General features: G+C 37.9%; 1 protein-coding gene across 14 annotated transcripts in view; it reads right to left on the bottom strand.

The window, feature by feature from the left end:
• The window catches only part of TNS3 (tensin 3), a 204,411-nt gene that overhangs the window by 132,397 nt on the left and 44,985 nt on the right, over positions 1-27,029 (bottom strand). For 4 of the 14 annotated variants that reach the window (XM_072924225.1, XM_072924226.1, XM_072924239.1 and 1 more), the window contains one exon: positions 10,598-10,636. The exons of 4 other annotated variants lie outside the window; for them this stretch is intronic. In XM_072924225.1, coding sequence (XP_072780326.1) covers positions 10,598-10,636 — 39 coding nt within the window. Of the gene's footprint in view, positions 1-5,756; positions 5,884-10,597; positions 10,637-11,445; positions 11,520-26,532; positions 26,631-27,029 lie in introns of those variants that run through there. 6 more of the 14 variants (XM_072924229.1, XM_072924232.1, XM_072924236.1 and 3 more) reach the window with 4 other exon arrangements.

The following is a 27,029-nucleotide window of genomic DNA, read 5'->3' as shown; positions in this document are numbered from 1 at the left end:
CCTAGGAGAAATACACAGACTCAAATCTAAAAAAGAAAAACACACAAAATACAATTTTTGCATTCACTTGGAAATCTCTATATAAAGAGACTTCATGAGGTACACGAGCAGAGCACTTGAGAAAACACACGGCCCACTTTGGCCCTTCACAAGAAAGTTCATACATAATTTGAACTCAGCACCCACTCTTCCACAACAAGCCTATTTGTGTAATTGCATACTGAGACATAAATGAGGCTTTACACCTAAATGTGTGCCAATTAAAAGGGGGTTTGTCCATGTATTTCTCAGTCTGGCATTGGATTGGTGTAAGTTTCCTAGGATAGCTGTAAAGTGGAATACGGAATAAGAAGCAAGAAGCTCTTCTTCTCTTTCTTTTTTAATGTTTTGAATTTGTTCTCCAGTTTGTCAAGCTTCTACTGAAATGTCTCATATTCTCTCACGCTACTAGACGCAATAGCGCTCTCCTGTACCGAGAGGAAACACAGAATGCTAAAAGCACAGGGCTTGACATAACTATCTCAGTGCAGGATTACAGTTTCCTTTTTCTTCTGATTTAAGGGAAAGACTGCTGAAATGAGCTGTGCTGAAAGAACCATCCCAGGTAAACAGATGCATTTGTATACACACGGAGTGTCTGTACACTGTATGTAATAAGAGACTACACTCAAGCATTCATATGCTCCCTTCACAGCTTTAAAATTGTTGCCCCCAAGTCAAATATTGCTATTCCTGCTGCCTATTCATCAGCTCTAGGACTAAAATTACAAATAAACTCCTTGACTAGCTAACTTCTGTGGTACCTTTGTCAGAGATGTGGATAAACCGGCTTAAAGTCTCTGACTGAACACATATGAAGAGGGGATTTGAAAGTATATTCTAATATCCAAGCTAAACATGTTAACCAAGACTATCAGCCTCATTGAAATTGAAGACTTAAATTTCAAATTCCTAAAGTTTTAGTGAAGGCTTGACACTTCCTTTGAAACTTGAACATTATTTACTACACTGACATGGGGTGACCATTCTAACCACTCTAAGAGATAGCTGTGTCAACTATAAATCTTTCTGGTTTTAAGTCCTAAAGAAAAATAAAAAGGAAGAGATGACACATAAATCCATGAGATGTCCTAGTGGAAAAAAGTTATTTAAAAAAAAAAAGAACATTCAAACCAATTATACAATCTCTGTAACAAAACTGTGAAAGTTCCTCCCTTCTCTCCTTCCCTATTCATCTCATGGCTGCTGCTTCCAGTTTCTGAGTTCTCTTCCATTTGGAAGACATACTGCCATAGGCAAAAGGTCTGATATATCACATGGAAAACATCACCAAATATTAAAACACATCATTTTTGGTGTGTTTTTTTCTAATACTATGTGAAAGAGGAGGTTTACATGGGGAAACTGTGATGTGTATTAAGAGAATTATTTTCCAGATGTAACACTAGAAATCAGAGACAACAGAAGATTTGATGCCTATCACATTTCATTAGCCCCATGTGTAGTCATTATATTTAAATTCAATATAAGATATTGAACACCATAATAACACAAGCTCACTACCCTGGAATTCAGGAGAGAAGACTTGGCGCTCTTCAGGGATCTCCTTGGTAGAATGCCATGGGCTTAAAGCCCTGGAGGGAAAAGGGGCTCAAGAAAGCTGGATGAAATTCAAGGATCGTCTCGTCCTGGCTCAAGAGAAATGCATTCTTACCAAGACGAAATTTGGCATAAATTTTAAGAGGTCTGCATGGATGAACAAGTTGCATCTGAACAAACTCAAATACAAAAAGGTACGCTCTAAAAGGTGAAGCTAGAGACTAAAAAAAACAGAAAAATTGTCTAAGCAGCCAAGGAACTGACACAATTAAATCTGGCCAAGGGCATTAAAAGTAAGTTTCCATAGGTATACTGGTGAGGAAACTATGGAAAATGTGCATTTTCTCAGGAAGAATATGGGAGACCTGGTTACCTAGGACATGGAAAAGGCTTAGGTACTCAATGAAGGTAAAGGCAGGGATTGGAAAAATGAAGAACTGTCTGCTGCAGGAGACCACAAGATCCAAGGCCATTTAAGGGACCTGAAGGAGCACAGGTCCATGGGACATGATGAGAAACATCCATGGGTCCTGAGAGAACCGGAAGTGGCTAAGTTACTATCCATCACAATTGAGAAGTTGTAGCATTCCACTGAAGCTTCAACTGACTGGAAGAAAATGAAACATAAACCCCATTTTTATAAAGGGAAATAAGGAAGACCCAGGAAACTACAAACCAGTCAGTCTCACCTCAGTGCCTGGCAAGATCATGGAGCAGTTCCTTCTGGGAACTAAGCTAAGGCACATGGAAAACAAGGTTATGACCAACATGGCTTCACTAATGGCAAATCTTGCCAGACAAATTTGGTGTTATTCTGTGACAGCATTACAAGAACTGGCAGATGAGGGACGAGTGATTGATATCATCTACCTGGTCCTGTGCATTGAATTTGACACTGTCCCACCCAACACCCCTGTCGTTAAATTGGAGAGACATAGATTTCACAGATGGACCATTTGGACCATAGCTTAATGTCCAAGTGGAGACCAGAGGCATTCCTTAGGTAGCTATTGAGACTGGCACTGCAACATCTTTGTCAGTGACATGGAGAGGGATCAAGTGCACCCTCAGCAACTTTGTCAACACCAAGTTGTGTGATGTCATGGGCATGTTGGAGAGAAAAAATGCCATGCACAGGGACCTAGACAGGCTTGAAAGGTGGGCCTGTGTGAACTTCATGAAGTTCAACAAGGGCAAACCCGAAGTCCTGTTGAGACGATCCCAAGCATAAATACAGTCTGGGCCAAGAATGGATCAAGAGCAACTATGGGAAGAAGAACTTGGCGGTGTTGATGAACAAGAAGCTTGATATGTCTCAAGAAACATGCTTCCAGCTCAGAATGACAACCATATCCTGGCCTGTATCAAAAGCAGCATGATCAGCAGGTCAAGGCAGATTGCCCCTCTGCTCTTGTGAGAACCCTGCAGTGCTGCATCCAGTTCTGGGGGCCCCAATAAAAGAAAGATGTGGACCCAGTGGAGCAGGATCCAGAGGAGGGCTATGAAGATGATCACCTCTCCTATAAAAACAGGGTAAAGGAGACAGGGTTGTTTAGACTGCAGAAGAAAAGACTCCAGAGAGACCTTAAAGCAGCCTTCTAGTACTTAAAGGTGGCCTACAAGGAAAGTGGAGAGGGACTTTTAACAACTGTATGTAGTGATAGGACATGGGGGAATGGCTTTAACTGAAGGAGGGTAGTTTCAGATTAGATATTAGGAAGAAATTCTTTACTGTGAGGCACTGGAACAGATAGAGAAGCTGTGGCTACCCATCCCTGGAAGAGTTCAATGCCAAGCTGGATGAGGCTCTGAGCAATCTGGTCTAATGCAAGGTGTCCATGCCCATGGCAGGGGAGTTAATAGTAGACAATCTTTTAAGGTCCCTTCCAACCAAACTATTCTGCGATTCAATGGTTCTACCTCTGCACCTCACCGATCATAGCATTTCAGTATCAAACACAACAAAACATCCTTGTCACCCCCCAATAAAGACAGTTCAAAGGAGATTAGATTGACACAGTTATAAATAAAAACCACTTTTACATGGAACTAGCTAAAATAATTCCAAAACCAATCCGACCTCTCTCTTCAACCATTACTGAAGAAAACCATCACAGATTTTTGACAATGACTCCCTAAAAACAGCCTCTCTGGAGGAAAAATGAAGTCATTACAGCAAAAGATAAAACGACACCACTTATAGTTTCTTCACCTTTGTTAATTTTGTTTCACTCATCAGTAGGGCTACCTTACCCTGAACACTTCTCATTTGGATTGCACTTCAAGGACATCCAAAACCCAATTAATTCCCCCTTTCCACCCTCAAAATCTACCAGGTGGTGTTGTGACATTTCTACAAGGAACTGGCCTGATGTTTGACTCCAACATTTAATGACATTAAATGAGAACAATCAAAAGCAAGTTCACATGTAACACTTCTGCCACACCATTTTACTTACGAGCAAGTACTAAATTTTTGCACTAATGTGAAAAATCTAAATTAAAAGAAACAAGTATGATTTCTGACATGACAGAGAACTAAAATTAAATGGAATGCCAGAGGCTGAAGTTTAGTTAAGCAATAAACAAACAGAATCCACCATTATATAGCAGTCAGACCAAACATCAGAATATTACCTAAAATATCACACTTGCTTCATAGTTCTATCTGAAGAGAAGGATTATCCACATAGATACATGATTCATTGTGCTTATTACAATGAATTCTGACCATAACAAAAACTGATTTTTAAATTAACACTAAAGATTTGTCTTTTCCTTTTGAAAGACAAGTGGCAGTCCTCAATTACATTGCAATAACTAATGCCACAGTCATTTATTATTTCAGTATTTGGCTAGCATTCCCTTATAGTGATGGCATTAGTACTGTCCTCTCCTTTCACACATTCCTGTGTTGAAAAAGCATTTTCAAATATTAACCAGAGCCATCTTTACAAGGGACATAAGATCTGTCACTCTCAGAATAAGCTATGAAAGAACAGAAAATTATGCAGATAAGCAGAAAAAAATACACCCTGTAGTGGGTATTTCCCTTTTCCAGTGTGAGCTGTCAAGCTAAACATATGCAAGCCCATTTGCTTTTTAGTGAAGTCAAACATAAAAGAAAAATTTCTATGCCATTTAAAAACTATCGATACCGAGGAATCTGAAACATGGATAATTTTGCTTTAGAAAAAGAAAGCTGGGAAGGCAGAAAGAAATATGCTATACCTTCAAAGAACATCATGCTTCTGGATTAATCTACTATAGTAATTAGTGTTACACTTCTGAAAAGCAGATGCTTCTGCCTTGAAAAAGTACTACACTCAGTAGAAAGGTTTGAAGTCAATTTGGAGAAATAAACAAGCAAGCGAACTTGGCTCTGGAAACTACCAAACCTTTCCCTCTTGCTGATTCCATTTCTGTCGATTGTTCAAAGAAAGCCTATTTTTCATTTCATTTTGGATGAATGCCTGGAACTGAACATACTGTATTATAACAAAACTTCATATTTGAATTACTATTAAATCATGAAATCCTCTAATATTCCTAGAAACAATGTCAGCCCTCTCTCCTGGCAAATGCAATGACTAGCTTTTGAATTGATTGTGCCTTGCACAACTCAATCCAGGATCACTGCATTTCATTAATTTGAGGGACTGGGGTAGCCAATTCATGCAGTTTTATTTTCTGTGCTCTTATGTCTCTAAGTCAGAGACATTTAAGAAAAAGGCACTGACTACACTTAAAACAGCACTTTGGAACCTCAACTCTGCATGTCTCTGAAGAGTATGGCCTTACTCTGGTAAGCACTTGAAATCTAAAACTAAAAAACAAACTTCATAGAAATGCATTATAAAGAGGCCCACACCAGCCCACTTCTGAAGAACTGAAATCCAAAAACATTTAAAACACAGTCACATCAAGTATTTCAATTCAGGCATCAGGTCACAGATTTTGTCAAAAAAGGGTCTCATTAGTCTGTTCTTCTGCATATCTATGGCTACAAATCAAGAAATTGAGAAAATTAGGAAAATCTTTTTAAGAAGCTGAAAGAAAAAAAAAGAAAAGGAAGATAAAAGCACAAGTCAAAATTTAATAAAGAAAAACTGAACAGCAAGAGTTTTAAGAAAAAGTTTCAAAAAGTTTCAAGGCACCTTTGCCTCCTTGTGAGTTCAGGAAAGCTGTATGAACCAGAAGCGAAGAAACATTCCTCCTTAAACACTTATCCAAAGCCCACTATTTTCATGGAGACATGAGCACTACGATTCTGGATGGTGACAGAGCAGGAACTGAACAGACAGATACAAACCTCCACTGAATATTCCCACCCTTTGCAAACAAACCAGAGAACAGAACAAGGCTGTTGTGTTTGCCCTCCCATGATGCACAGGCACAGGCATGAGACGGGCAGCTATAGCCTGCAGCATTCCCATAAGAATTGCTCTGGTGAAAGTCTTGGAATGAGCCAGGAAAGTTCAAATCAATGGGAAAGTCTGGTAGATTTGGCACGTCCTTCACCTTCACCAAATCATGCCTGAATATGCATATAATGCTTGTTTTGCATGCATCTCACAGGTCCTGTGAGCTAAAGTTTGAATGTAGCCTATAGAGAAAAAAAAGGAAGTTTCCCTAAATAAAGCTGGGCATGTTCCTAGTTTTCCATAAGCTTTCCACACTATTTTTTGGAAGAAGAAAGGCAGGAAAACATGAGAACTAATTAGCCACAGACATTAATTACAAACCAAACCCACTTCATAAATTTTTCACAAAAGCTTTTACTGATGTAAGCCAGAAACCAAACTCAGAGGTGGCAGAGCAAAATCACTGTATATGTTAGTTTCTAGCTTAGTTTAGTTACTGTCATCATACTCCACTGTGTTTGAAGGTAATGCCTGACTAACGCAAATTAACATATTACATCTTCTAGTAATGAGGCCCCACTTAAAATGAAATTGGAGAATGCAATCCTTCATCTACATGCACAGACCTTCCCAATATTACAGTTATTCAACTTCCCATTTCTTAAAAAATCTCTTGCACGCCCACATTAAAAACAGACTGACTGTGTTCCATGGGAACAGTAGATTGTCTCACATTGTTTTTCTCAAAACACATGTTTAAAAGTGAATGCAGTAGGGATAAAAATTCATTTTTTCATATTCACTGATCTTTCTTATACAAAGCTTCCAGAGAGCATGAAAACAACAGCACCAAAAAAAAGGAAGGAGAGGGTTCTTTTGCAACAGGGGACAAGCATTCTTTCAAACATTGTTAAGAGTATTGAATTTTCTTAAACTTTCCTGTTCTCTTCCTCACTTTACCCATACATAGCTGGGAGTTTGGTTTAACCTTTATGTATCAAGATGAATTTTCAGTTCATAGTTTTAAATTTTTTTTTGAGAAAATATTGGCACTAGGTTTAATGTATGTAGGTGTACATATAAACTACCACGGATTTCAAGTAAAAAATTAGATAGGCAATTAAAATGAAGCCTTTGTAACTTCACACTCACTTTTTCAGCAATTTTTTTCAAGGTATGCTCCTGCTTCTTATAAAAAACCAAATTAAAAACACACACACCCAAAAAAACCCAAAGCAAACCAATCTCTATTTCTCCCACAACTACTTTTATTCTGTTCTCCTCCTATTTTGAAACAGTACAGAGCACAGTCTGACTCACTGTTCAAAACCAGGTTTTAGTTTGTTAGGAGGGGCTGAATGTTCAAGTCTTTGATTTTTCTTTCTACAGGCAGAAAAGAGGCTTGTATAATTTAGGACAAGGGGGTGTGAATCAGAACCATTGATGCCCTTCTCCAATTTCTATCAAAATTATCAAACATCCACTCAAGACTTAGCAAAACAACTAAACAAACTTCAGCTTGAAGTGATTGTTATGGTAAAATACACCTTACAGGTATGTGCCTATTTAATATGTCTGCATTATAAGAGCTAGTTATGAAAAGTGATCTTTAAGTGGCAGACTAGAGTTATACAGAATTGTTTGGTACCATTCGGAAAAAAAATTAGAAAAAAAAAGTGGGGGGGGGGGGTGAAATTCAATCATAAATTCCTGTGCTGAAGATCACTTCTTAAACGTTGTCTTAAAACTGCCAAGTCATGCAGTCATAAGGACCATTCATCAAGGAAGTAATTTTAAGATAAGAATTCATGTAAGTAAGAGGTTTGGGATTTCACACATTTCTTTACTTCAAAGAAATTTGGCAGTAGAGGTGATGGCACTCTGAGGAATTAATGTTAATTTGTTTTATTCTTTTCAAAGATCATAAAGGACAAAAAAGAAATTCAGTGAAGAAGACTAGCTTACTATCCTTTTGAAGCATCTTAAAATACCCTAAACTATGTCCTGGAATCTAAAAATTGTCTCTAAAATAATATCCCCTTTTGTTGGCTTTCCTTTTAATTTTTATATTTTTTAAGCAATAGATAAAACAAGTCTCCAGACCTTTACAGTTAGGGTCTAAACATGTTCTTATTCTGACAGCACTAGAGAAAAAGACTTAAAGTTGTCAGCATTTTTTTAAATTAAAAACATCAGTTTAAGAAATACTATCAGCTGAATAACTAACAATATTTCAAAATAAGATCAAATAATTCCAGTAAAGGCCATTTAAACATACCTACCATCTTTGATTTTTATTTAATTTTAGAAGTACTATATAAGCTCACTCATCTCTAGAGTAAAAACAAACAAACACAGAGACCACACCACTTTTTTCTCCCTCACCCTTTTTTTTTTTTTTTTTTTAAAGTTTTTGGGTTAACCTATAGATCTCTGTAATGACAGACCATCCCCACAAATAATCCATTGTTTCTTCATGAAACAAAATTAAGTGCAACAGAATATGTCATCTTTGCTAAACATTTTAATTGAATGAACAGAGCTAGACTAACATCATCCCACATTCTGAGGAATGTGCATGATACCATAAACTAAGTAGTGTTAGAACACAGGAACTGCTTTGTATTTTAGCATCTGCAGCTGCATTGAGTTGATATATGAGCCTCCTGATGTCATTACAAAGCTTCATGACATGTGATTCACAAGAAATGGGAAGGGCCCATTTGGTAACAGACAAAAGAAAATATGCAATAAAATACACATTCTGAAGAAAAATAACATCTGTAAATTTCATCAGGCTTCAACAGTCTTCCATGAAATATGCAACTGAGAGTCTAACTACTATCTTGCTATAAGCCAGTTTAAGGAGCGCATATAGGCAACCTTTACATTGACTAAATAGATGCAACACTGATTTAAAGAAGGCATATGTATTGTTAATTCATGTGAATACTAAAAGGTTGGAATTCCTTGGCTGGAGTGAATGGGGATAAATCCATGGTTCAGCAGCAAATTATCATGCCACAAATTTTTGCTTAATTTGAATATAAGTTGGCCTCCCTATTATCTAAATCTCTCAACTACTTATTGTTGATCTTATCAAAACTTTATACTCAAAACAGTTGTAAAAGAAACTGCTTGCAGCTATTCCTCCTTCAGAACAACAGAACTCTTCACTAAATAGACAAAATTTACTTGTGTGGAACAAAGACTCCTAATATAAAAATGTCACATTTCTCACCAAAAGCAAACCACATTACTCAATCTCTCTCTCAGCAATAAAACATATTGTATACTATGTCGTGAAAATATTTCACCTACAGATATCTCTGCAAGACATTTAAATAGAATTCCACCCCTTTGCCCAAACTAGTAAATGTTTATTTGGTGACTGAATACACCTCTGTCTACATTCATGCTAGTAAACTAAAACAGGTTAGGCCACTTATGCCATCTGCACTCTTTATGTGCCAGCAGGTCACAAAGTCTGTTGGTACTACAATATCAACATTGCCCCATGTACACATAAACCAAGTTCACATAAGCCAAGTTCAATCAGAATTATTAATGACTAGTAACATATCCCAGGTTGCTATATATTTAAAATTTCTTTTGAACCAAAGTAACTGGTTTTCCATCTCAGAATCAATACTTGGGTTGTGTGCACAACACAAAAGAAAGCAACTACAATTGCCAGTATGTCCCTAATACCGTGAGCTACAAAGAAAGGGTTTCTTTTCTATTTATAATTTTAGCAGTGATACTATACAAGATCCTTAGACTCTGATATGGGTTAATTCATAAAATTACTGGGTCAAATCTAAGAGAGACCCCCAATAAGTTGATACTCACATTCCTCATAATACCAGAAATTACTGATTTTGGTTTCCAGCTTTGCTTTACATGATAATAATTTTAAAAGCACTTTTTGACTTCTGTGGTTCATGATAGGTAAGCATCATTACCAAAATTTTTCCAGCAGGGAATCAAGATACAAAAATGTACAAAGTAACTTGGCCAATTCACACAGCAAGGCAGAAGTGAGATGTAGGATTCCTAATTGCCAGTGGTTCTATCACTTACCTACAGTACACAGAGTTCTTGGCTGACACTTGTGCATCATCTGTTGGCTGCTTAGTCCTAATAATGACACTAGCAGCTGCCAGTGCTGGTTCAATAAGTAACTGTTACAATCCATCTTCCAGGCATCACTCATATTACCCTTGGAGCTAAAACAACCAAATACAGTATTGCAAGCCAGAAAAGGCTTAAGATTTCCCTATCCTTACTAAATATGGGTTCCACCAGGAAGAAAAAAAAAATAGGTCCCAAATAAATCTTACACTACTTGTACTTCCAAACTGACATGAGACATCAGTATGTTGAAACAAATAATTACTGAAGTATTTTTTATATTTAAAACACACAAATAAAAGCATAAAACATGTGGATTCCTGCATGGGACAGGACACAATAACAAGCTTCAGAAATAGTGCCTTGATTTGTCAAGCCTTCAGAGAGGAAAGGTGATTGCACAGTACTGAAATAATAAGAGGTTACAGGAGACTACAAGAATAATCTAACCTATAACCTAATAAAACCTGATGGTTATCAGTAGTGCCAAAAATACTTACCAGCTCATAGCTGCTTGGAAGAAAGCAGGGTGTCACCACCTGGAATAAAAAATGATGATAAAATAAGGAAAAAAAGATAGTACCTTTGGAGATGTCTCAGCTGCATTGTTTAAGCTCTGTCCAGAAAAAGAAGCACCAATCAGATCAGAGCCTGAGCATCCACTGCTGCTCTCAGCTGTTCTATCTACTCTCAGCTCCCTAAAAAGTTAGCACTAGCTCAATGCAAACTCAGTGCCCTGCTCACATACTCTAATCAATGAAACAGGTTGAAGAGTAATGCCTTCCCTCACATCACATGGTTTTATCCCTTCCTCTATCCTTTATAGCATTCTTTAATCATCACCTCGGTTTTAGTCAGTGAGTAAATATTCTGCTTTTCAAGAACTCTAGAACTTCAGCAGTTCCCAACATTTTATCCTTGGTTCTGGAACTGACTTTGGGTCATGGGTTTAGCAGAGGAAGCAGAACAGATATTCTGTGGACTCACATATCTTCACAGATTTGTCTCCAAATTAAAACACCTCCTATGAAGAACCTAGTCCATATACATCACACCAAAAAACCCAAACCACTTTATTTTGATATTCAGAAACCAAAACACAAAAGAAAGCCAGGAAAAGCATGACTAAACTTGGATTACAGGATAATCTAGGAAAAACTAAGTGTTAGATTATTTCTACAATCTCATATTGCAGGCACCCTCAAATCTCACACACACAGTCTAAAGATTGTAGGTTTATCCCTTTACACCACTCAGCTGAGCTAAAGTAGTAGTCATCATGCATGCTCACTTTAACAAGTACCTTGAGGTTAACCCCAGTGAAAACTGTTTCATTTAACATGTTCACCTTCAAAATTATGGCTCTCCGGAACGATTTGTCGCTCATCCAGCAGAGTGGAGCCAGAAACTATGCAGCAACACCTGGACAATAAAGGTGGAATTTTTTTTCAGAACAGCTGCTATGATCTTCTGAACACTCCTATGATGACTCAATTCATGGTACACAGAGTGGGTTACTGAGCAGAGGGGGCCTCATGCCTCAGGTCATTTGTAATCCTTAGAATATTAACAAGAAGATGCAGCCCATGCAACAGAGCAGGCTGCAAGAATAAAAAGAAACATCAGTTCTGTACACAACACAGGCAAAGAGTCAAAGGGGCTACTACCTGACTACACAAGGACAACCCACTCCAGCTTAAAGAATCAGGAACAGCTTTTTACCACTAGCACAAAAGAGACAGCATTTGCCTCTGTAAATGGTTATGAAAAAGATCAATCTCCAATTCGCAATGCTTCTTAAATCATAAATTACTCATAAAAAGGAAAAAAAAAAATTAGCATGTTTCTTCAACTCCCAGCTCATTCATGATCGCTACACTACCCCTAAGGAAAACAGAACTGACTGAACTCTTGCAGTTTGTCTGCTCTCCCCTCTGACTCCTCAGTGAGCTTGCAAGTCCAAGGTTGTAATATGCTGCATCTCTGCAGTTCATTTTGTGACTGAGACTCACGATTCACCACTCTATCCAACCAAACACCCATACTTCCATTTATGGAAGATGTTAACTAACCTGTCATAATAGCATGCCTATTATTGGAAGCAAGGACATCATATGCCTTGGTGACTTCTTGCCTGACATAATATGTAGAACTTCATATGCCAGCTTGAATTACAACTCTCCTTTCAAGCCAAAGTGACAAACTAACGGGCAGAACAGTGTCCAGCTGAAAGAATCAAAGCCACATGCACCTTGCACGACCAAGACAAGCTGCAAACACCTGCATTTAAGGAGGAAAGACTGTCTCAGTTGTCCTGACCACGCAATTACCTCATACTTACAAACTGATTTTGCTCGTGTTCTCATTAGCAACAGTTAGGGTTAAAGTAGATAAACATGAAATTTCAATTTCTTTCCTCTCACTGCATATACTAGGAAGAAGGAATTAATGGAAACACCAAAGGAGCTGGCAGACTGGCTGAGTAGTGCAGTGGAAGAGATGAACTAACATTACACGCCCATGCAATTAATAACTGGAACCACTGTGGAATAAAATTGTCATCACTGACATACATAATCTCTGCTGTCTCCCTTCCCTCCACTGATCAGAACTGTTGAGGAATCAAGCATATCTTTACCCCTTTGTATAACGAAAACAGTGTAATTTGCTTGCTAATTACAACCGACTCACTGCCTAAGAAAATAATCCCCTTTCTTTTGACACAAGAACACTGGGGACATCCAGTGGACAAGAACTTCAGAAGAGAATTGCAAATCTCTGCAGATTTGTGGCATCTTATTCAGGCAACTCTAGACTGTGAGAAGATGAGAGCTAACAGTAAAAATAAAACTTGATTGTTTTTCTTCTCTGAGCTCCTCTATACTTGAAAAAGCTGCATATAGCAAACTGACTTTACAAAACAAAATCATCTTCTTCTGCTTCTGCGTCTTCCACACTTCCTTTTTACAGAAGTCAAAAACTGTGATGTTCTGCTGCTGTTTTTGAGCTACAAAACTCAATGAACCACACAAGATACAGTGACTTTTTTTCGTCTAACTCCATATACACAATTGCACATTTCCTCCTAGATGAAGCAAAATAACCAAGATCTTGCTGTATTCCAACTCCAGTTCTCATGAGCAGTTGAAGCAAATTCTTCCACTGTTAACCCAGACATGGGCTAAAAGCAAGAGAGTTTTTTAACCTGTTAACAGATAACAGAGGATATTATGACATCCAAAGAATCTAGATTCAGAATATATAAGTGGCTCCAATTGTCTTTCTTAGTTTTCAAAGGTCTGGGACATGCTGAAAAAAAAAGCTTTCTAGAAAAAGTATAGAGCTAAAAAGTAAAACAGCAAGACTTAATCCAGTGACAATGCAAAGACAGAAAACCAAGTATAGGTCTCAGTCATTGGTTTAAAAAGTTACATGTTGTGTACCAACTGCACAAAACAATAAACTTCAGAAGGACTTTACTGGTCCACCTACTGAAATTATAGCTAATCTTAAAGACATCTACAATAACCAGGTTTGTCAGCCTTCAATAGTTTCTTTATTCTTGTAAGAAATGTACTGCATATGCATTAGTGTAATATTTCATAGCTCCACACAAAATGGATTTAGCTTCTGTACTTCTGTACATTCACATATTAACAAGCCATGCCAGAATGTAAGAATGCTTTGCCTACTTTAAGAAATAGATACCTTTTTGGTGCCCAGCACACAGACACAGAGATACACTGTTAGTCTATTCATAAATAATCAAGCAACTATTTCAAAGACAAATTACCTGTTCTTGTACACACACTTAATATGAAAACATTTTCCTAGTGTGATATTTCCTGCATTCAGCCTTAGTTTGAAAAAGTCCAATATCAATGGAAAAAAGATTTTTAAAAATTTATTTTATGAAGAATTCTGATTCCAATGAATCTGGGGGTAATTTTTCATCATATGACTATAACATCAGTCACATCAGTTAATGAGTAACTGACTAACATGAGATAAATGTTAAGTCAAACAAACAAAAAAAAAGTCAGCAAATGGCAGGATATCTGGTGCTAGGGAAATAAAGTCTGTTCCCACTTGCTCTTAATAGCAACACAATAATGCACAACACACAACAGTTCATTGGCTGGGATAACCAGTAGTTACATTTCAGTGGTTTTTTTTCCCACTTCCAGATGCATATTTCATTTTTATTTTCCTTCCTTTTTATTCTCTTTTTGCAAGAAGTATGTGATTTTTCACAGGAAAAACCATCTTCAAAGAATGAGCAAGTTATAACCAAAGGTGCATTTCAAAGTCCAAATCTCAAACACTATTATATTGGTTCTGCAAAAGCAATTTAGCCACATAGCTATAATGAATCACTTTCTTTCAAACTACAGTTTTATCAAGTAAGAAATTCTGACATGTTTGACACAGGTTATGTGTAACACAAATGATGCGCAGGGGGAAGAATCTTCATCGATAAAGTAACCTACTAAAAAACATGTTCACTCTAGGTCACTACTTATGTGACAAAATGGAGGAGAAAGGGTGAAAAGACCAGTATAATGAAGCCATTGACATCCTGCAAATAGTGTGAAGTTATAGTCATGTTAGGAGATTTTTTGAATGTTACAATATATCACTTTTTTTTTTTTTTTTTTTTTTTTACACACACCTCTTTATTCCAATCTAGAACTCTCAAGTTAAGCCTGGGGGAAAAAAAATCTGCTTAGTTGCTTAGTTTTCTTCTTCTGGTATGCCTGTCAGTTATTATTCCCCTTTTCCAACCAATCCTCCAAAACACTCAAGACAAATGCCGGCTTTCTTCATGCTGTGGTATTTTATTTTGGAATGTCATAGTCCTGAGCTACATCATGGAAGTTCTTCAGTTCTCTGAAGAATACACACAAGGCAAAGACACTTGGTACATAGGTTATTTGGGGAAAAGATTTTTTTTTAATTGTCTAATAAAACAGAAGGTAGTTAGAAGCAAAAATTGATGAGTTTCCCTTGATAACTGTAAACTAGTAGACAGAGATGAAGTCCTTTCCTTCTTCAAATAATAGGATTTGTTTAAAATTAGTTCAGAAGCAAAGGAAAAGAAAGTCAGAATTTGGGTGTTGCTAACAAGGGTTAAACCAGACAGCAGGAACCAAGATCTTAAAACTAGATTTTACTGGACTTTGCACTAGCTCTCTGCACTGTGGTTTAATTTGCCAACCTGAACTGTAAGTGCCAGCTAGTGTTCCATCTCATTTAATCTGTATAACGGATGAAAGAGCTTTATAAAGTAGGTTGAAATTATTTAACACAAATAAGTGCAAAAATATAGCATACTTGCTCAAAATGTCTCATTTTGCTGCCTCTTCAGCTAAAAAATCCTAATTTTGACAATTGTATACATCTGTTTGAGACTTAACTTCTGATTTCTTTGTATCCGATCTGACCTCTTCAAGCTTTTTGAGGCACAGATTACTTGGGGAACTATGCTACCCATTCAGGATGCCACGTGTATGTATTTTGATACAATCTCCATGAGAAAACATTCTTCATTAGCAAAGCCAAACAAAATTTGCAACATTACCCGATGCAGAGGGGGCCAGGAAGCAGAGAGGTTCTTAGTTCTGCAAACATTTTCCTCTCCCAAAGGAACAAACTACCATGGATTGAATTTTCTTGAATGGAAACAGTGTACCAGACTGGCTGTATCTCAGAATTCTGGATTTATAACACATGTATCGGCCTGGTTTCTCATGATTTCAGTCTGCTTCCAACATCTGAATAACAGTGATAAGAGCTTTAGGCATTATGGTTCCTATGGTCATAAATGGCATTTCAGTCAACAATATCAGAAGTTTTAGGGTGAGGGACAGGAGTTTTGTCACAACAAACTGCAGATATCACTGCTCAGACCACAGATTTCACTGCATCTAGTGTACATCTAGGATGTGGGACAGATCTATGCTCATCGAATAAAAGGATGAAAGATAACGTAAGAGCAATACTTAAGCAATAAGCATAGGTTAAAATGGGGGAGAAGTGTGGGTTGTTTTCTTTTTTTAAATATATATTACAAGAAAGAAAGGAATGGGGTAGTAGAGAAGGACACCAGAAGGCAGCCATGTCAGTCTTTTCTACTCAACATCACAGAAAGATATGAACGCAGAAAACACATGTCAAATTTGTTGGTAAAAAAGCAAAAATCAAAAATTAGTTTGGGGGTCATTGTGGTTTTTTTGCTTTATTTCCCTACATTGGATGGTTGAAAACCATCCATCTACAGGATGACTCTTTGCATCTTCCTAAGGTAAATTTAGTGTTTAATGTATTAAATCATAAGAAGGAAAGATAGCTCTTTGCATAAGGCAATATAAGATGCATACAGCAATTTAGCACAGGCATGATTTCAATCTGTGACAGAAGGTCTCCAAGAATCATGTCAAAAAGGCAGTGACCTCTCCAGCAGGAAGTTTATAGAAAACATTTGCGAACACTTTAGGAATATGCTGCTTAGCAAGCCAGAGGAGGCTAAACTAGACCATAGAGTTGTGATCCAAGCGGGACCCTTCCACTTTACCATAAAAAGTGGGAAAATGCAGTGGTTTAAAGACACGGTCCCCTCCATGAGGACCCAATTCGTCTGTTTTTGAGATGGAGAGCATTTTGTTGGAGGTTGACGTGGAAACGGCATTATTTTACGGCTGAATTTTACAGCATTATTTCTGACTGTCATATATCACAATACTGACTTTAACAGCTGTCCAGTAATTTTCAAAAAGTCCCTCCTTTTCAAAAAGTCCCTCCTCTCAGAACACATTAGAATAAAGTCTTAAACATTTACATTCCAAATACATCTTTAGTTTTCCAGCTATTCAGAAAAGAGATAGTGCAATAAAATCGTACAGAATGACATTTAAATACATACTTTATCATCAAAACTAGCTATTCCAGACTAAGACTGAATTTGCTTTATTATGCTTTAACTGTAGGAAGTATTTGAAATGCTTTCTTCAGATACACAGAAAAAGACATGGGAAGCAGCCTTTTAGAAATAATTACTAGTAAAATGCTATTAAATGCTGCATCATCAACAGAAGTAGTAAAAGCAAATTCTAACAAAGCTTAGACATTTCAGTTAGCTGATAAAAAACAGAATAAACAGTACTGGGATAAAGCTTCATAATGCAGTCATTCTGTTTTCACCAAATTGTGGTTATTCATTATGTCTGTCTCCAGTTTTCAATCTTCTGTCAAGGCAATAGGCAACTCCTCACTGACGGAGGTTAGAATTTCTTTTCCTTTTTTTTTTTTTTGGTGTTTTTTTTGTTTGTTAGTTTTTTGGGGTGTTGTTTTTGTTGTTGTTTATTTTTCTTTTTGTTTCTCTCATATATAGGCAACTACAACACTTGGTAACTACAACATTTAAGAGACAAAAGATACGGATCGGAGGAGGGAGGGGAAGGGTACAGTTTGCTACCATCACTTAACTGGGCAGCTTTCTCTTGAGAAATGCAGAGATACCACCATCCTCACTCGCTCTCTCATTCTCTGGATCAGAGGGGAGACGGTCGTGATCTTAGTGTGGGACTGTTGCTGCAGCAAGAATTCACTGTTACCATGGAGTTCTGTCCTGCACAGTTTCTCCTTACCATGGGTGAGCCTTTGATCGTAACAGCGGCCATTGAACTGGGACCTATTCAACATCTGATTGCACTGGAAAGGACCCTCACCATCTACCCAGATGTCTCGGGGGAAAACCTGAGACCCTCACCCCCTTCCCCTCTGGTGGGAGCACCTCCCATCTGCTTGAGGGAGCCCAGTTGCTACTGCCCAGCCTCACTGTTTTCTGCCACTGCTTCAGGCCGGTTTTTTTGTTGTTTTTTTTTTCTTCATTTTAATCCATCACCCTCTATCTGCCGGGACACCCCGCAATTCCTGCTACGGCTTTGGAATTTTTGCTACATTTTGTTTGCCACCCTGGCTGTGCCTGCCTCTGCTGTTCCAGCCTGCTGTTCTGAGATTCCTGCTTCTGGACAGGCACCGGGACAGTTTCTCCCTGTGCAACTTTCTATAGTTCCCGCTGGCTAAGCTGCCATTACCCATGCAGAATGGATTTCTACCCTGTTAAATTTTCACTCTGTCTCACAACAAAGGGGAAAGTGCTTGACAGCTGAGAGAAGGCTGCTGCTGGGTTTCTGTGGGTTTTTGTGGTTTTTTTCTGTTTGTTTTTGCTGCTGTAGTTCTTGTTTGTTTGCCTTGTTATATCTATGTGTGTGTGGGTGTGTGTGTGTGGGTGTGTATCCTAGTAATGAACTGTTATTCCTTTTACCATATCTTTCCCTGAAATCCTCACAATTTCAAAGTTATAATGATTTGGAGGGAGGAGGGTCATATTTTCCATTCAAAAGGAGGTTCCCACCTACCTTGGCAGGCACCTGTCTTTCAAACCAAGACACCTGCAATATATGCTGTCAAACTTTTCAGATGCAATACTGCAAGAAGGAATTCAACCAATTTCTACGGTGTATGTATGCTTCATCAAAATACCCAGTAAAAGCAACACAGTAAATAAAAGCAGCATAGCAAAAGCAATATAGTATGACACAGCAATGTTGCAGAAGGCTACACATCACTGGGTCCCAGTGCATTTTGCCTGCTACCCAATTACAGCCACTGCTGATACTCAGAATACCCTTCAAGATCTTGCTATTGCCTTTAGTTGTAATAGTGGATATGCAGGCAATGCCTCTTTAGTAGAAGCTTGGAGTACAGTGTAAGTAAGGGCAAACAACTTTTTGTAACAGAAACTGAAGAAGAAAGGAGTGGTATATTTTTGTAAGCTACTTAATTCCCATTTCCCAGAAACAAACGTGGCATGAGCTAAGCAATGTTATCTAAGGGAGAGTTCCAGGCAGCAGCAATGTAAAATGCATAGCTCCTAGGTTCTTTGATCCTATTTTCAAAATCTAAAGGATGCTTCTCTTCTTTAAAAAAAAAGAAAGAAAAAAACTTACACAGCAAGTCTGTGTGCGATTTCTTGCATCTATACGAAAAGAATCAGAGCTAATCAGCTAATAACTGGACCAGAAAAGAGGTTTTTCCCCAAATCATGCAGAACAGGATAGGTCATGAGACGATAAAACAACCAAACCAAACCAAACCAAACAAAAAACAACAACAACAAAAAAGCTCCTAAAAACATTCTAAAGCATTCTGAGATATCTAGTAGAAAGTTCAAATCCATAATGAAAAAGTAACTCATCCATATTTGGTAGTGAACAAAGACAAGCAGAAATCATTCTGTTATGAATGGGGTTCCATATGTCCAATTTCATAAATCACAAGACTGAAATTTAGCAGCAATTTTTAATTGGGGTACAAAATAATAATAATACAATCAAATATAATGAAGTGGTTACAAAGAGTTATTTGGCAATGGTTCAGATAAAGCGTAAGCGAAACCAATTGGGTATGGGTAGGGTTTCCCATCCTACCATCCGTACAAGGGCAAAAGAATCCAAGCACAATTTTTATACTTTATGTTAATACATATTCATCAATAGTTCCCATAAATCTCCTCCCATTTTCAATTCTTGAAGTCTACGTCATTCTTTTGCAAAGCGCATGCTCCCATTGTTGCCATGGGGTCTTCTTGTCTCTTCAGGAGTCTTCTTGGAGGAAGGCCAAAGTTCTTCCTCACATGTCCTCTGAATAACCTGGCAGGTGGCACATGTGCATTGAGCTTGATGCATTATGTTCCAATTGAGCCTTATTATTTCATAGATAAGACCACTATTTTAGGTTCCCTATCTGGAATGGTCCCAATTTTATTCATATTCAAGGTCGATCCTGCTCTGGGAGTTGTCTTATAACTTCAGTTGATGCCAATTTTGGTTTGGGAGTCAGTTCCCGACTTCCTGCATTCCCAAGGCCAAATCCAACTCCTGCATCCTACTTTCCACATGTTTATTGAAGAACCCCATCTGCTTCATAACAATAATCACATATACTTTTCCAATTATTTTCCCAAATTACTGATATAAGTACAACTTATTCAGCATGAATCACATCCATTTATCACAATTCTGTTTCTTTCTCTCACTAATATCACCTCAACATCTTTTCCCCTTGCCAACATATTTTTTTATTTTCAAAGAAAAAGAGCAACCAAAAAAACCCAACCTCAGTGTTATTAATGTATGTTGGAGGTTAGGAATTTTTTTTCCTTTTCTCTAAGGGAATTTTGTCCCATTTGATTGCCTAGGAGATGATAATGACCAATACTTAAGAGAGAGAAAAAAAAAATGTAGTCAAGGAGAAGGGGGACAGGTAGAGCTGGCTGCACTCCTGTAGCTGAGGGGCTTTCTCTTGGGAGGAACAAAGATAACAGCCAGATTTTGGGGGGGGGGGGGGTGGTGAATGGTTGGGCTTGGCTTCTCTCTCTCTCACCCTCAGGATAGAAGGGGAATGGTGGCCTTCCTGTTACCACGGGAAGAATTTAATGCCACCATGGAGGTCCAGCCTGGATCTGCTTCTTCTTAACCATGGCTCATAAGACCAGCTGAGGAACTGGGACCTTAGTAACACCCAGTTGCACTGGAAAGGACCCTCACCATCTACTTAGGTGCCTCAGGGGAAAAACACAGGACCCCTCCCCCCTCCCCAAGCAAGGCATCTCCCCGGCTGTGTACGGCAGCTGCTACAGAGAAACCCAGATGTCACTGCTCAGCTTCACTGCTTTCTGCCGCTGCCTCAGTTTTCGCTACACTCTACCCCAACACCCAGGGTTCACCCAACCAGCCTCCCCCACCCTGTGCTCCTGCTAAGGGCGAGGAGTTTTCTGCTACATTTTGTTCGCCACCTGGGGTGTGCCTGCCTCTGCCATTCCACCAGATCAGCTGCCACTGTGATTTTGGAAAGGAAGCCCCTTATCTATCTGTCCCACCAGTGTGCCTACCATTGCACATGTCGAGAGGCAGCTGAGCTCACACCACAGCGCCCTTGCAGCTGTGGGGGAATCATTACACCTGCCCTGTCTGGCCAGCGGCCACCAGCGCCCCTGTCGCTGTAACCATAATTACAACAAAGGGGAAAGTGCTGAACAGCCAAGAGAAGGCTGTTACTGGGTTTCTGGTTCTGTTTGTTGTTGCTTCCACTGTGGTTGTTAGTTTGCCTTGTTGTGCATATATACAGACATACATACATACATACAGATCCATATATATACACTAATAAAGAACTGTTATTCTTTTCCCTATATCTTTGTCTGAAAGCGTCAGTCCAAAGTTGTAATAATTTGGAGGGGGGAGGGTCACATTTTCCATTCCAAGGGAAGTTCCCACCTTCCTTAGCAGACGCCTGTCCTTTAAACCAGCTGAGTCTTACACAACACAACCAACTATCTGAAACTCTGGAAGAGGTTTTGCAGTGACTTCTGTGAGCCAGAGAGAAGTTTGATAAGAGGATCCATGTTTACTCCTGAAAGAATTTTCTACCAAGGTTGTTGACATAGAAACCAAGAAAGAAAGAAGGGTAAATAAGAGAAACCTGCAACTGTCTATTCCAATAAACATTTTGTCTTTCCAGAACAATGGATAAGGTGTAAAATTATGAGTTTTGTAAGAATGTATAAAAAGCATGCATGCTATAGTAAAACTGTGTTTGAAGCCTTCTGAAAATAGTGTTGCTTTATATTGTGACCGTCTCAACTACAACATGAAACTACATACACTGATGGGTGCAGAAATCATGAGCCTTAGAAAGTAGTCAGGAAAAAAAAAAGACTCATAGAAAAATTCTGAATTTAAGCTATGTGCTGACTAACTACTCTGGAAATCAGAAAATAAGCGTCTTGTAAGAAATAATTGATAACTGAATTTTATTTTTTCATATTTTTTAATATTCTGTAACAAATGCTAATAATTTCATTTTAGTTATTCAAAAATCATAAAACATACCAGTCACTATCTAGATGTTAGGCTATTATATATTTTTGGTACTCCATATACTACTGTTTTCAACAGTCAACGCCCAAATGGCTGAGAGCTGAAATCAGAGTTTCCTGCTTTAATCATAAGACACATATATTAAATTGTTCATCTCCACAACAAGTTCAAAGAATCACAACAGTCTCTAGAATCATTTAAATATCATCACTTCTGGAAACTCTAGTTCTATGTCCCACCTACCCAAGTAAATCTGCGAGCTATCAATGTTATTGACAAACCAGATTCTTTCTTATACAGCTAGTAGAATTCCATACTGCAAGTACTATTTGGACAACCAAAGCTACAGTGCAAAGAGGGATCTGGTCTAATAAAAAGTACATCTTTCTACTAAACTGTTTTGCGTCTACCAATAGACCACCATTATTATAGTATTATTACTAGTCTATTACTATTATTGAATGTATATAGCTGCTGAAACCCTTTAAAAGGAATATCTCACTTAAAGATATAATTACCACTGCGTATTTTATAATCTTATTTCATTAAAAAAAAAACAGAATTCTGCATTTACCCAGCATACCACACAACACAGTGATTTTCAAATGCACATGTACCATTTTTATTTAAAATGGGAAATGCTTAGCCTACTGAAACTTGTATTTACTAGAATTTCCCAAAATGTCCTGAAAAATCTCTAAGTCCTTCACGAAGCAAAGATTATTCTCTTGAATTTAGTTTTGTACCTTGGATGCACTCAAACAAACAAATGCTTGCAAACATCAAGGTAACAACACAGATAATAAGTCTTGATCTTTGGTCTCCAAAAGAGACTATAAAATATGTTGTCTTAATAGATAGCAAGTAATAATCAAAAGTTTAAGTTAAAAGAATGGAATATTACCCCATAAAGGTCCTGCTGGAAAAATAAAGCCTTCCAAGAGTGCTATATTTATACTGAATCTGTAAGTGTCTCTGATTTACACAAATCTAGCAATGGGGAAAGTAAGTCACATGAGACCATGGAACTACTGATTTCATCTTATGTGAATAGAACTTGAAGATTTTCTAAAGTAACAAAAATCTAGGAATATAACTGACCTGGGGGAATCTACAGTAATCACTGAAAATTAATAATATGTTTATACTTCTATAATCCAATGCCAAAAGTTTGCCTTTAAATCTCTGTTGCTGTACAAATTATATATATTTGTATAAAAGTGTGCATACACAGCCATGGGGGCTGATACGCAGGTGTGCAAGTGTCAGAGACTGAAATACTACAGTTTTTGACTTAAACATTTTCATGAGGGACTTTTAGAACTGTATTACAACAGCTGCACAGAATACCACCACATCCTGAACAGACCTTCAGATTGAGCCTCCAGACCATTCACTGATGAAGGTAAGATAAAACTCAGGAACTAAAGACATTCACAAAGCACAAGCTTAGCACCTTCGGGGAGAACATCACAGCCCCAGGGCTATCAGCTGCCAGGCTTCCCACAGACCCTTTCACCAAAGGGTGGGGGGAGACAGGCACAGCATGCAGACCAGCTCAGCTGAGGGGCCCTTCTCCTGGGGGAAAGCTTATCCGCAGCAGAAGGGGGTGACATGACCCATCAAAAGGCCATTCCAAAGGGTCTCCAGTCCCTGCACCACAGCACCCGAGATGATGCAACAGACCCTCAGTGTTGCAAGGGACAATGTCAAACTGGCCCCTGCAAGTGAGACGTTCCTACCTGGCCCAAGGTGTGCATTAATCCACAGAATTCTATACTCCACACATGTGGCAGCATGGTGTGGGACCCTCACCACCAAGACCAGATGGAAGGGAGCAACAAGATGTCATTAGGACCCTTATATGGGTGATATGCTTCCATCTAAACCCTGTCACTTTCTCTCTCCACACCCCCCACATACATTTTTCTCTCTTTTTTTCTTTCTTTTTCTTTCTTTCTTTCCTTTCCTTCTTTCTTTTTTTCTTTCTTAACTCTTTCTTTCTCTCTGCCAGTTCTACTATTAAATAAAATACATCCATTTTTTGGTACCAACATCTAACCTTGTTTGGTTTTAATCCCATTTTTGGATATATTTTGAGCCCCCCAAGTTCTTTCCAGTTTATACATAGAGAGTTAGTGTTCTTTGTTTTCTGGGTTTAAATCAGATCATTAAGAGTATGTATACCTTATTCACTCAGATATATTTTTTTTCTTTTCTGTGTGATTTGTATTTCACCCACTTAACTTGATGTTTTCAACTTAAAACATTTCCTCCTGTGGGAAGAATGAGAAATTCAACCACTGGTGCAAATGTTTCCACTACATTGGGATTTTTTTTAATCAATGGCAAGAACAATACCCCAGCTAGGCATCATATTCCTAATTACCTCATACAGATTTTGTTACCTCAGTTTTGAATCAATGTAGGTTAACAACGAGAAGGGAGGCAAAAAAAACATGCTTACCTTCTCTTCACATTTCCTGTGGTAGGCATATTTGCAAACTAAAACCAAAAAAACCCCAAAATATATGACTAAAAGAGTAGGTGGATTGTCCCCTCCTTTTCTTTATGTCAGCTTTCTATAAGAGACCTGGCCAAACTCAGGTCTGTGTCTCTAAAAGTATTTACATACTTCAAAACAAAATGAAACTAAAAGAAAAGATGGGTTTTAGTTTTCCTCCATTCCTGAAAGATTAGCTAATTACAACAGTGTTGTCAGATTTGTGCATTCTATCAGCTCGATACCACCGTCTGGTTAAACATTATGGGCTGAATATCTTGACACTTATACCTTTAAAGCTTCACCTATACCAGAGATGTAACCATTTAAATAGCACAGATAATAAGATCAAACTGTTCCCAGTGTAACCTCTGAATCTTAGTCATATCAGTAGGCGAGAGATGTAAGACAAGCAGGTTGACTTCAAACTCACAGGCAGCTAGTACTGGCCAGACAGTAATTTCTGATGATGACATTCAGGTTAAGTGCTTGATATCTTTTAAATTCCTTCTTCTGGAGAGCAGGAAAGGATGAACTGTACCAGCAACTTTAGATTCAGAAGACAGCATTTAACTTAAAAAGCAGCCAGAGGAGCAGTGATGTAACTATGATGTAAAGCATAAGAGCTAGAATCTGACACAAGCTGGTTTTTATTTGATTTTCCATATGCACTTCCTCCTTTACTCTGAAATTTGCTTTAATGCCATGCAGTGTCTATCCTCTGGGTTACCATGAGCTAGCCAGTATTTGAAATTCAGGAAAAATTTACTTATTTAATCTCCAAGATCAGTAAGCTGCAGAATACCAAAGAGGTTTAACTGCAAGATTAGCTGAGGCATAACCTCATACCACTGAAGTTGAAAATCATGTTTGTTTCTTTATGCTCCCTGACCCAACAGGAAAGATACAACTACCAAGGTATGAGGTCAGAAATTCAAGAGCAACAACTTATGAATGAAAAGCCCTCATGCTCCAATCACTGCTCAGGGCAAAAAAACGTAAGGCTTACTGACACATCTTCTATTCTATCTTGTACATGCTAAGTTCATTTCTTTTCCCCACATGTAAGTTACGAGCAAGTTCTTTGTTCATAGTGCCTTACAGGATCAAGTTTCTTTACTCTCAAAATGTATTAACATTCACACAAATACACTATTAGCATTGATAATGATCTATACCACTTAAAAACTCTATCAACCATAAAGAAAATGGAAGACTGCTCTTAAACCATGAGGACAAACTTAATTTTCTTACATGACAGCATAGGGGATAAATGGCTAAATTCATTAAGTGACTTCGCATAATAAAACTGTCTATTTAGTAGAATCCATACTTTACATCAGTATAATTTATCGGCAATGGAGATAGGCAGGGGACTGAGAGGTGGTCAGAATTATCGCTGGCCAGGGGACTATGTACAAATCACGAACGGGACAGGACTGCTAAAGAACGTGTCTTGAGCTGCTTATTTTTAATGTTACAACTTACTTTAAAAGCTTTTCAACCAATCACACAAAGCAAAAGCACACTGACAGTAGTTCTATCCAACCACTATAAGCACATGTACCTTTGCTTAAACAATGCTCGCTTATTTCGAATACAATACCTGCTTGTAAGCCTTATGATACACTGCACAGAGATCCATTATTAAGCTTAGAACTTCCTAATATCTTCCTAGATATATTTTTTTGTAACTTAAGGAGTTTTTCTAGCCAAGCGTTAATACACTGACCATTGTTCTATTTGTCCTTACTTTTTACTTCTTGTATAATTTTACTGCTGACAAATCTTGTGGCTACTACTTAGCTCTAATCACAGTTCTGCTGTCTCTGAGGCCTGCCTTTTGCAACTGACCCAAAACCTTCTGATTCTAAGAATTCCCACAAGAATCTGTCTTTAGTTTGGACTACATTTGCTTATATACTATACCAGGAAGGCTAGTATTTTTTTACTACAATGATTGGGTTAATCATCACATAAACAAACTTACACATTTTATAACATCTCTTGCTTGTAGAAGTCTTGATGCAAACTTCTTTCTTGATTCTATCTTCTTGCTCTGTTGGTTCTTGCCAAGGCATCCTGATTGTCCGTATGGTAATCAGGTCCAAAGCACAATGATTAGCTTTAACTTTGCAAAAGGTTAACAAATATCCATATTATCTGTTTATTCTATAAGTTACTTGGACATTTCCTCCAAAAACAAAGATAACCACAAAACAAGTAAATGTTAATCTGTCAGAAATGCCTGATATTACAGACAGGGACTCATCTACTTTATAGATGCTTACACCTAGATTTCTGTGAGGCAAGAAGAAATATAAAACAGATTTAATTCCAGGACAACTTCCATGATTTTGCTACTGGTTCATGTTAAACCAAATCACAAATATCACCAAAACACAAAACCTCTATTATAGTTGTTGATAATTAAATGCAAGCATTGATTTTTTTTTTTTCTTAAAGTTTCCATGTACAAGGAAATCT

Source organism: Taeniopygia guttata, chromosome 2 (assembly GCF_048771995.1).
Source record: "Taeniopygia guttata chromosome 2, bTaeGut7.mat, whole genome shotgun sequence".
Classification (NCBI taxonomy): Eukaryota; Metazoa; Chordata; class Aves; order Passeriformes; family Estrildidae; genus Taeniopygia; species Taeniopygia guttata.
Note: the sequence above shows the minus strand (reverse complement) of the source record. Positions and strands in the feature narration are given on the sequence as shown.